This window comes from Clupea harengus, chromosome 3, assembly GCF_900700415.2.
Source record: "Clupea harengus chromosome 3, Ch_v2.0.2, whole genome shotgun sequence".
NCBI lineage: Eukaryota > Metazoa > Chordata > Actinopteri > Clupeiformes > Clupeidae > Clupea > Clupea harengus.
The window spans coordinates 26259342-26271174 of NC_045154.1; the positions used below are offsets into that span (position 1 = coordinate 26259342).

Below are 11833 nucleotides of genomic sequence, written 5' to 3' on the forward strand. Positions count from 1 at the left end.
CGATTGCTTTCAAGTCAGTGTGATTTGAAGGTACCTGTCATTTGCTTAGAAAAGGTAATTTTTACATACAGCTCTGTGAGTTGTACACATCCTCCTCCATATATGCAAATTTGCTCTGACACGTTTCAGACACTGGCTGACCTAGTGTGACACTTGTGTTTTAGATCACTTTTTGTATCAGTTTCAGGGCCTTTTTTTTCATTGTTTTTAGCCCGCTACAATAACCTTCTGACTGAGATCGCATCATTCTGGCCTAGTAGTTTCTGTGCTTCGTGCAGTCACTGAGTAGAGTGTAAATATGATGGGTGGGGGTGGTTTGCGGCCTTCTCTCTTTCTCTACTATGAGCGTCTGTGTTTCCTTTGACATACCGTAATTGTTTAATGTGAGGGGGTTGAGGAGTTGAGTGCGGTGCTTGTGTGACTTGAATGTGTGTTTTGTTTTTTTCTTTTCTTTCTTTCTTTCTTTCTTTCTTTCTTTCTTTCCATGGAAAGTTTGCCTCTCGGGGCAAGTATAAAGACGAATAGGGAACATGTGCATCGTGACTACGGAATTAGTGACACCCTCCTGGCTCATTACGTTTCATTTTTCCCCCCCTTTGTAGTTTTTTTGGCCCAGCTAATTGGAAGAAGATAGAAGTAAATTGTCCAATGTACCAATAATTGTTAGTAGACTGGGTTTCTCCGGCAGGTGACATTGTTTAGAAGAAGCTAAATGAGTATTCGTCTTCCCCTACTCTAGCATCCCAGGGGTCTAAAAGGGTAGCAAGAGGGCGCTCCTCTCCTCCCCTTCCCTCCAAGCACCACATCTTCTGCACCTGAATAACAATGTCTGTACAAACTGCTTGCAACTGGAGGTTCTACCCAAGTGTTTTGTAAATATTTCTTCAACAATGTATTTAATAAAAAAGACATACCGAAACTGAGAATTGTACTTCTCCTTCTTTATTATTCTCAATGGTAAAAAAAAAAAAAAAAAACGCATGCAAATAAAACAAGTCAAAGACGGTACACAGATAAACACAGATAGACGTTTGAATTGAAGTATGCTTACCACACAATGGACATCTTCAAAAGACTCATTATCCAAAACTAACAGGAAAAGCAAGAAATGTTCTTATAATATTTACAACCCATGGGGGTAATTAGGAAATTCTTCACAAGAGAACATAACTCCAAAGGTAACACAATGTACCTTAGCCCTGAAAAAGACATCGTCCACCTCTATCATATATTTCACCAGATCATTAACAAACTTTACTCTGACCTATTTGGAGTGGGCACTGAGCCACAATGCTTTATACATTTTCTACATTTTTTTTTTTTATCTGTATAGACCAGGCCAGACACGTGTAGACCAGACAACACTGCGCACATTACTCGAAATATGTGAAAATTGAGAGAGATAGATTAGCTGCCGAGAGACTATAACATGAAAGTAGACTAAAAGTTATTGAACTTTTTTTTTTATGTCATTTAAACTAATTTGCCCTTCAAACAGCCCTTGTAATCAGTACGAGGAGAAGCGTCGGAGGATGGCATGAGGTCAGTCAGGGTCCGGACCCTCAAGTCTGTTCACTCTTGCATGGGCACGCTGAAGGTGGCGCTGATGAGGTCGAAAAGGCTGTCGTGGGAGATCTGCAGGCTGACACTGGAGTTGAGGGACGAGGCCCCGTCCATCTGAGCGCGCTCGTGAAGCTCGCGGCAGATCAGCGGCACCACCTGGCTCAGCAGAAGAAGGGGAGAGAGGGGGAAAGTGTTCATGATCACATTAAAGGAACATTCTCTAGTATCATAGGTATCAGTATGATGTTAAAAGTAGAGGCCGCAATTCTGGCGAAAGGTTGTTGATGTTTGAGCTCAACAGCCGATCAAATTACACCCCTCTATTCTGTGCTCCTGAAGCATCATCTTGATTGACTGGAATTGTGTATGGCTCGATCTGAGCCACTTTGTTTCCCATTTACAGACCCAGGACTGTACAAACACCAGAGTACACATACACAGAACTGACTTCTAAAGGGCCGTGAGGAGCAATTTGCCTGTATTTGACAAAAAGTGTATTGGATAATAATCGCGGACTGCACCTTTAATAATGAACTAGACATCACCCAGTATCTCATCACAAATGATTAAATCAACAATTTAATCAAGATTCCAGAACTAGAATCTAGAAACTAGAACTTCTAGTGTACTGGAGACATTATCCAATTGCCCATCATGAATTGTGAAATCGAAAAACGTTTAGGTGTGTCAGCCATTGGAGGTTACCTTGACGACAATGAGTTTCCTCTCCAGAGGCTTTCCATCTGGATATTTCTCCCCAAAGCACAGGTAGATGGTGTAATCAGGAGATCCCCGCTTATTTTCTTTGAAGTCCATCAGGTCTACAGGGGGTTTAGAATGATTTAGAACCAGTTTTGTCTGAAACAAACCTGTCTGTCTGAAAATCCCTGCCTTCTTTCCACCAGCTAACCTTGTTCACAAGCCTGCAAATGTAATTAATTAATAATTTAACTAATAAAATTAAGACTTCATAGAAAGATTCCCACATTAATTTCAGAGTGTTTCTGTTTAATGCTATGATAATTAGAAAATGAGATAAAGATAATTTGATAAAGTCTTTCAAATTCAAATTCAAAATGATAATTAGAAAGAAAGATTTGAACGACTATTGTAAAAAAGACATCACACTGTTTCAAGATGTGTGTCAATGAGGACAATGTATGCACCTTTTATGAATTTCTCATAACTGAGCAGGGGCTCCCTGGCGTTCTGCACCAGCTTCCTGGGTTCCTCAGCTTGGCTCTCTGCAGGGTGGTGGGTGCTGGCGAACACCTTGCACATGCCCTGGCGGGTCCCAAAGATGCCAGCCTGGGTCACCTCAAAAAGGAGACCCCTCTGGATGCTTTCCAGTAGACGCTTGGTGAACTTGATCTGTTTGTGGTCCAGGAGGCCCTCGGTGCTGGGGAAGCAAACAGGCTGGCCGCTCAGGTCGCCGATCTCATGCTGGTAGTGGAGCTGGACCAGTGGTGCTGACACCCTGGTCTTCAGCATCTCTTTCCTGCGGTAGTGGATGGAGATCTCCAACTCCCAGAAGAGGGGCAGAGGAAGAACTTCATGGGAAGAATAACAAACAATGTTGTAAGAGTTACAAAAGCTCCTGGCTCATGTCTTAAGTACATACCTAACTGGCCCTATCATTTAAGATGGACTGGGATTTCACACTAATGAAATTAACAACAATGGATTGCAGCACTTTACTTTGAGATTACTGTTAATAACACGTATATGACTATGATATGGTCCTGATCAGTAATTAATAACGCTTACTTCGATGTGCATGCATACTTGTGTATGTTTACCTGGATAGTGTGGCTGCACCACTGGGACAGGTGAGTTATTCTGCGAGACAGGCTGCGTGGACTCCACTGGTACAGGTGGGGTAGGCAGCACTTGATTGTTTTGAGGATAGCTCTCAACCCAAGGCTGGGGATCTGAACACCATGAAAGGAAAACACAACCATCTTTAAACTTAATCATAATTTACCCATAATGTTGCTTCCAAGGAGATACTTAATTTAAATACCTTGCTGCTGGTGATTCAGGTCTAAGGTGATCATGTTGCTTAACAGGTCATCGTGCTGTAAAGTATATGACACAGTGATTATCCCTCTGCTGCGTGGGTCTGTACTAAACTAGCTCCTGTCAATAGTCCAAGCCAACCTGCTGTTTGCGCATGGTCATACAGGCTGTACAGTAATTGTAAGGCTTGTAATACAATACATCACTGTTCCGTGCTCTTGTGTTTCAACGCACCGAATAACCTAATCGCACTCATTTAAATACCGAGTAGCTTACCAGGATATCTTCAGGAGGGAAATCTGTGTAGATGTCCTCAATCATGGGATAACTTAGGTTCCCCTGAAATTCTTGCACTGTATGGTTTTCGTAGCTGTCTGCGAAAGAAACACCCGTTAACACACACGAACATAGACTTGAAGATTCTAACAAGGTTTCAAGGGGTAACCTGTTGTAGCCTTACTTCTATAATCAGCTATGACGATCCGCTCATACACTTTGTGAGGGTTATCGGAATCTTTGGAGTTGTCGTGTAACTGTTTGAACTGGTTTTTGAGGCTGGAAAGCGCGCAGCGGAAATTTGTCTTCCACTTGGCTTTGTCATTCGGGTTCTCTAAAATTTTCCCACTGGTAACTGCCCATGCCTGAAAAAGGGTAAGTTGAACAACAACGTTAATGTAACGACTAAAATGTATTTCACATGATGCCAATATTTACTGACGATTAAACATAGGCCTACCCTGAAGATCATATTATCTCCATCGTTGCAGTCCTTCCTGGAGTTGTGCTTCCATGGGATGCGGAATTTTGTTCTTTGAGCATCGAGCCAGTGCAAGCCCTCAAACTGCTGACTGTCAACCTGCTCTATCAACCAGCGTCCGAACTGAGGTCTGTTGTTGGAGCTGCATCAGACACAGGTATGGTACATTAGGAATGCACTTACTTCCTAATTTAAACTCAGCAGTAGAGTAACATCGTGTTAACACAATGAACGATGCAATTCTCACTTCTATCCAGAGAAAGGCCAGGCTTTTTCTAATATGTAACATTTTAATTTCCTGATGCATAATCTTATGATCTAGTTCACAGCAGAGTTATAACCGACATGTATGACAGTTAGAACAAAACATGTATCCATGCAAGATACAGACCTCAAAGAACTTTACGAACTTTTACTCTACGTGTTGATTGTCAAATTACAAATTCAAAGGTTATCTACCTATGCATTGCCGAAGACTGTCCCCCCGAAACTGGCACCTGCATTGCGTTGGTCTTCTTGCTTTTTACAGCGCGATTAGTAGTGCATTGTTGTTTTTATATAGTCAGGAAAAGGTTGACGCCAGCCTACCGTGGCTCTGGGGTAAGGGGGCGGGATAAGTAGTCTGCTCTGATCTATTCCGACCCAACCCATTTGGCAACAGTTTTGTTGATCGAAACTGAAAGTGTGGGTAAAACGTCAATGGTATTGCATCATCATGTTTAATTTGATGATGAAATGCAATTTGAATTGTCTAAAAATGTTCCTGGCTTGTGACTGACTCCTGCCACCAGAGCAGGGTAAAATAGGCAAAAGCTTTAGTCAGGTAAACCTAGCATAATGCTTCTTGATAATGTTAATGACTTAAGTACAAGTACAAATTCCCATCAAAATAATGTCTTGAGTAAGAGTAAGAATATGTCTAATAAAATGTTTGTCTTATAAACACAACTATGCATAGCCATCTGCATATTAAGTCCTGGCTATAGCCTAACCTAATTATGAAGGATGTAGAGCCTCTCCAAAAGTGACACAACCAACTCAGCAGAACAATGACGAATTTGGCGAACAGTTTGATTACACTAGTGTCACATTATCTGTTATACTAGTTATACTATAATATCTAGGTAAATCCAATATTATATATTGTAGCTTCTCAGACTGTCAGCCTAATTCTGTAATTTCCTTTTTTTTTGTTGCATATATCCAGATTGTATCCAGATTGATTTTAGAAAGTGTGGACAGCAAAATAACACATGAAATCTGAACCACATTAGGAGGTGGTTTGAAATGCGATTTCTATCTAGGATGGCGAGCTTCTCCTGCGGTGTGGTGTCAAAGGCGGGATACCCATACCAAGCGTAGAGGAATCGGCCCCAGGTCCAGGCAGAGTGGTGGTGGCCCTGGTGATCCGGTGCTCACTCAACGGCTTGGGGACACGGCCTTACATAGCCTTATCCATGCTCTTGGTATATAGACCTTTAGCCGTGCCCCCTCCCGCTGTAGTTGGTCGATGAGGTCTTTGATCCGTCAAAGCGTTGTCATCCTCAGCCACCTCTGACATCACTGAAGCATCTAAGGGTTATTTGAAGAAGACAAGCATAGCGTTTCCGTTTTGGCCGTGGGCCTTTCATTTTGAAAAGGCACAAGCAGGAAAACGTACATAGGAGAAACTGAGAGAAACTGGGAGAAACTGAAACGATGACTTTGCAATGATGAAGACATAGACTGTGGACAGATAACACTTAACTAACACAAGGAACTAACACAGGACTTGGGAGTCCAATGCCTGTTAGACTCTTTAAGGTACAATGCAAAACTTTAAAGCTTTTTACTGAAAAGAAAATATTCGAATGTAACCATTTTTAATCACCAGCATTTTGCTTAACTGTAATTTAATTACATATTTTTTCTCAGTGACTATAACGGATTACAATTACATTTATTTTGTAATGTAATTATGTAACTCTGCCCTGCCCCTAATACACATTAAGGAGTAGTGCCTGGGTAGATTAATATGAAAGGAAGTATATTGCAAGGAATTGTAAGACATTTGTGTTTCCTCGTGCATCATCGAAAAGTCAGGCAGCATGTAAGCAAATTTGTCTTTGTTGATTCAGACATCTGTTTGACACTCTACGATGTAGGCCTTTTTGATTAGGCTATTGCAAACTCTAAAGAGGAAAACAATAACCCTTCCTAATTCAGTCTTTGACACTGAAAACCACATCTTGAAATTGTTTCCTCTTTCTAGCAAACGCTGAGCAATGTTCAGTGCTTAGATCCTTGACAAAATTTGACAGTGATGAGGCCTCTTGACAAACAAAATAAACTTGAAAATGCAGCACATTCGCAAGGAACATAAACTACACACACACCACATGAAACAGCACTTAAAGTAGTAATTGTCAAAAGTAATTTGATCATATTCTGATCTCAGTATGATAGTTGATAGTTGTTGACTTATTCTGGAATATCCCAAATCTCATTGACTTAATATACTATATGAGCCCTATTGACAGTGAGAAAATACCAAGCTATGAATATTTCCCACTCATAAATACTGTAGCTAATGAAAGTAATTGGGGGAAAGTACCATTTTAAGGTGGGGAGTTCTGCTGCTGTAGATGTTTGATATAACACTCCAGCTGATCTGCAGGTGTCTTGTAGTCTAGCCCTCCTGGTCTGACCAGTTCTGAGGAAAATACAGGTGTTTGGTTGCATGATTCATTTTACACTGTGATGATATTTTTAACATGGCTGGGCCGTGTTCAGAGTTGACCGCTAACATGTGATCACACACACACATACACACATACACACACACACATGCCTAAGGTCCCCCACAGGAAAACCACAGGAATAAAGAAGTGATCCTTTCCTACAAGGCACTTCTCTGTTCCTACACACCGGAGCTCTCCCCTCTGACATAGGCAGGCTACTCATAGTGGTCTATATTGCATCTGCGAAAAGTGCTGGGTTATTTTCGTGCTCTCTCACTCTCACTCTCTCTCTCTCTCTCTCTCTCTCTCACTCTCTCTCTCTCTCCCTCTCTCCCTCTCTCTCTCTTTCTCTCTCTCACTGTCTCTCTCTCACTCTCTCTGCCTCCCTTTGGGTTGGGTCAATTCATACCAAATACTACCCGCACCAACCCTCATCTAACCCAGGTCAAGAGGTGGGTCGAGCACCCAAGTAAAGTAACGCAGGTTAATCCTTTCATACTAAAAACCAATATGGGTTTCACCCAGGTATGAAGGCGGTATTTGTCTCAAGTCATCTGTCAAGTTGCAAAAAACTCTAATACCTCTTAAAAAATTGATTAGAGGTCTGCAGAAGTGGGCTATTAGGGTAATATGATAGAGATTTAGCATTCACAAACACTGATTGCACTTTTTTTTAGACAGGGATACACAGCACCTGATATGTTGCTCAGGCTCTAGGTAAATTAACTAGCTGTTCATGTGGGATACACCTTGCATCTCTTACAGTCAAATCAAACCAAACTGATTTATTTGTTTTGAATCACATGAATCTGTGTGATGTCTTGACCTAGTTCAGTACTGTACTGCAGGGCTCCATAAAGGTTGTTTATAGTCTGTATATGCTTATCAGAAGGCAAATGTACAGAAACAGTGATGCTTGGACGGGAGATGACGGGTACTTTCCCTACCCTACTCGTGCAATAACCTACAAGTGCCCTCTTCTGGTGAAAATGTGTATAAACGTATTCTAAATCACTGTCTATCTATACTTTCTTCATGCTGCATGAAAGTGCTCAGTGGCTTTACAGAAGATGTAGACCAAGTACCTTGATCAGAAGTTATCAGGATAAAATTGAGGAAATCTGAGAGGAAGTTTACAGTGGCCTTTCACAAGACAAAATATGTCATGGCTACTCTCGCTATAGGTTAAATCATTTTGGCCATCACTCGATCAGACCCCGAATCAATTAAATGTCTCCTTACCACTCTGAAATCAGTTGAAATTACGGGACACTGGTGCCAGACCAACTCCTAGCTTTCACCCACCCCCTGCATTACCATTAGGCCTTTTGTTGCAGAAATGGGTGACCATTTCAGTCAGCTCTGAACTCTGATTACGCAACCTGCCCTAGTCTTAGAGTATCCCTCAGGTTGAACTGTTGACAGGAGCGAGTCATGTATGGTGAGGCCAGGCACTATAGCCTAACTAATCAATTATGCATGCCAGCATATATTTAGTATTTGAATTCAAAAATATTATTTTGGTGTGTCCTGTACATACATATACTGTACACACACTAAATCCTTTGAAGTGTCATAAATGATTACAAATGAATACACCGTGGGCCTGTGAACCCTGTCAAAGGTTCACAAAACGAATTATGTTGATATATTTGGAATGTGTCTTGTATGAGTAAAACAACTCCCTGGCTTCTCAGATCTCAGATCACATAATGTACATATTTTGACGCACAACAATATAATTTAGAGAGTTTCGGGGAAATGAATTACCGTTGGTCACAAATACATCAATGTGCTTTCGCAATAAACGACTGCTGGGGATAAAACAGCAACGATGATCTATCCATGATGATTTTGACAACTGTGTAACCTTGTCGCCAGAGGTCGCTAGCTGTTCACTTTCCGAAACGCGCAAAAGTGAGACTTCGGTCCGAGTGTAGACTTCATTCCGGTGCATCAGGTGCCTCTGCAGACAGAGAGGAAGGTTATGCGCAGTAGGGCAGCAAAATAGTTTATTCAATGGAGGCTCGGTGAATTTCTATCTTGATGAATTGCACTGGAGTGTAGTACACTAATATTTTGTGCAATAAAAAGTGCCAGCAGACCTACAAAGTCTCGTTCCACGTATAGTTTTGATTGCCAAAAAATAAATTGTTTAAAAGATAACTGTTGGCTGAAAACACAAATTATTTTATAGTACACCATTGCGTGAGGTGCAGGCTGTGTATGATATATGTCTTCTATGTTTGTGTTGGTTAACAATACCATAAGACATATTGACAACATTTTCCACAGCCTAGGCTATGTCTATGTTAATTTTGTCATTTCTGGATGTGTTTAGGACTTCTGTAGGACTCCTTCCAAATGTTTGCAGGATACATGCACACGCGTTGTTTTCATATTTGTCTTTTCCCTGTAACCTGGATACCACATAGAGCTCCTTTGGTATTTTTTGGTTTAAAAGACTGAAAGAAGAGGGGAGGGGGAAGACAGATAAACTGAAGTTTTGCCAGAAGTACACTGTCAAATTCAAAAGGCATTTCAAAGCAGCAAACCCATTCACTTTTCATTCTCCACTATTATCTCTCCGTCTTTTCGCCTTGTCGCGAGGCGTTTGAATCCACCAATAGGCTTTCAGCTCGGAGATATTGGGATGTAAATGAGCACAGCGCGTGCTCTCGCTGCTCTGAAAGCGCTGGATTGTTTATTGAGCTCCTGAAGCCACGCGCCTGGCTCGCGGAGTCGGTGAGCAGAAGAATCACCCAGCGGGGCGGGGTCTCCCACAGAAGCGTGCATCTCTAAAGGGGTGGGGTGTCAGACGCGTGTTGAAAAAGCGGAGTGCTGCCAAAGTTTGTATCAGATCGGAGACTGACGCGAGCCCCGTCAAGAGTTGGACCATAACACAAAGAAAGCCTCCGTTACGCACTCGGCACAAGCACGGTGTAGTCTACTGCAACATTGGCTTTCTACAACCTTGCACTCGGGAATTCTGTGTAGTCATTTTTCCTCTGCAACTCGGGATGGAAAGCACCACCATCACAACTACGGAGATGGCACCAGGTTTGTGTTCTTTCGGACTCTCTGAGAGGCGTGCCACCATCACCTTGCACGCTCCAGCACAAGAGTGCGCTCTGCCCAACGCGGAGGCATACCAAAGCCAGACGAAGGTGCTGAAAAGACAGCGCTCGACGTCGCCCGAACTTCTGCGCTGCAAGAGGAGACTCAGCTTCAATGGGCTTGGCTACGCTATTCCGCAGGAGCTGCCCGTAGCTGTGGCCAGACGCAACGAGCGCGAAAGGAATCGGGTCAAGCAGGTTAACATGGGCTTCCAGACCCTCCGCCAGCACGTGCCGAACGGGGCGGCCAACAAGAAGATGAGCAAGGTGGAGACTCTTCGCTCCGCCGTAGAGTACATCCGCGCGCTCCAGCAACTCTTGGACGAGCATGACGCGGTCTCGGCGGCGTTCCAGTGCGGTGTCCCCTCGCCGACTATCTCCAACACATACTCTGCCGAACCTGAGTCGCCTCAGTCAACTTACTCTTCCGACGAAGGAAGTTGCGAGCAGCTTAGTTCGGAGGATCAAGAACTCCTGGATTTCACTACCTGGTTCGACAGATACTGATGTTTTTGTAATGAAAAGTGACAAGAACTCAATCAACTGTGGCATTGCAAGTGTGATGAGACCCCTCCTCTGGACTCTTACTCTGGTAGAGTGGGAGGATACAGCAACCAGACTAGGCGACCCACTGTCATCCTTACAATCGCAGATGTACAACACTGCCCTTGCATGTAACTACCAGGAGAGAAAAAGTGCTCGCCCTGGCAGGAGTTGTCGGGCTAGGACTGGCTAGGATGAAGACGGCGGAGTCTTGTTTTGCTTGACATCTATTTTAAAAGTGCAATTGACAAGTACAGTCAGCAGAAACCGAAATGAACACATAACTACATCAACCTCCATAACATGGTGGTACTAGTAAAGACTCACCATCAGCTCGAGAGAACGTTTGTGAGGGGGAAAAGCATAATTGAGAGACTTCTCATCCTTGACAGTGAACATTTTGGAGGATGAATCTCCCTTTTATCAAAGAAAACAATAACGATGTACTATTTTTATCTGTATTATACGATGCATTGTTAAATATGAAGACTTATTTTTGTACACTAAGTCCAAGTTATCACTGCCTCTCTCGGTCAGTGAGGACTACTAATGAATTAGTGATCTGCACCACTTTTTCTAGTCGGATAATCCACTGGTCCAAACACTGGATATTACTTGGCATGTTTGAGTCGATGTATGAGAAATACAATATATCGAATAGCTTAATACTTTTTCTTCATGTTAAAGATTAAGGGTACATGGTATGGAGACTTTTTTCCACAATGTATGCACTTGCTCTCCGTTTTGTGTTGACTAAAGTGTACATATGCGATTTTACAGATATATTTTGTGTAAAAGTTTTATAAATAAAGATTTCTCTATTTATACTTAACATCCTTTTTTGGCTATTCTTTGAACATGGTTCAGCTGCTGATAGGCCCATATAAAATTAACCTGATAAGACATGAGTATTGGTCAAGCAATACGAGGCCTAATTAAATTAAAACAGATCAATTCCAGAGTACTCCAATGGAGCCAGAGGATGATCTGCTCGTGGATGTATGACCAGTTTCAGAAAAGTTTCAATCTGATAGCCTACAACAGCGTTATAATGCTATTTACAAAGACACAGCTGGTTTGGAAGAAAGCGTCGAAAAGACGTGCGTCCCCTATTG

General features: G+C 42.3%; 2 protein-coding genes across 2 annotated transcripts; one reads left to right on the top strand and one right to left on the bottom strand.

The window, feature by feature from the left end:
* Positions 1–926: 926 nt before the first annotated feature.
* Positions 927–4964, bottom strand: irf7 (interferon regulatory factor 7). Its single transcript, XM_031565187.2, has 9 exons — positions 4799–4964; positions 4319–4481; positions 4043–4223; positions 3859–3956; positions 3587–3641; positions 3363–3494; positions 2730–3113; positions 2269–2384; positions 927–1719 (listed from the first exon to the last, which is right to left on the bottom strand). The coding sequence occupies exons 1-9, from the start codon at positions 4840–4842 to the stop codon at positions 1573–1575; spliced, it is 1320 nt and encodes a 439-aa protein (XP_031421047.1). The 5' UTR covers positions 4843–4964; the 3' UTR covers positions 927–1572.
* Positions 4965–9394: 4430 nt separating this feature from the next.
* LOC105908786 (achaete-scute homolog 1b-like) lies at positions 9395–11550 on the top strand. Its single transcript, XM_012837347.3, has one exon. The coding sequence runs from the start codon at positions 10080–10082 to the stop codon at positions 10680–10682; it is 603 nt and encodes a 200-aa protein (XP_012692801.1). The 5' UTR covers positions 9395–10079; the 3' UTR covers positions 10683–11550.
* Positions 11551–11833: the final 283 nt, after the last annotated feature.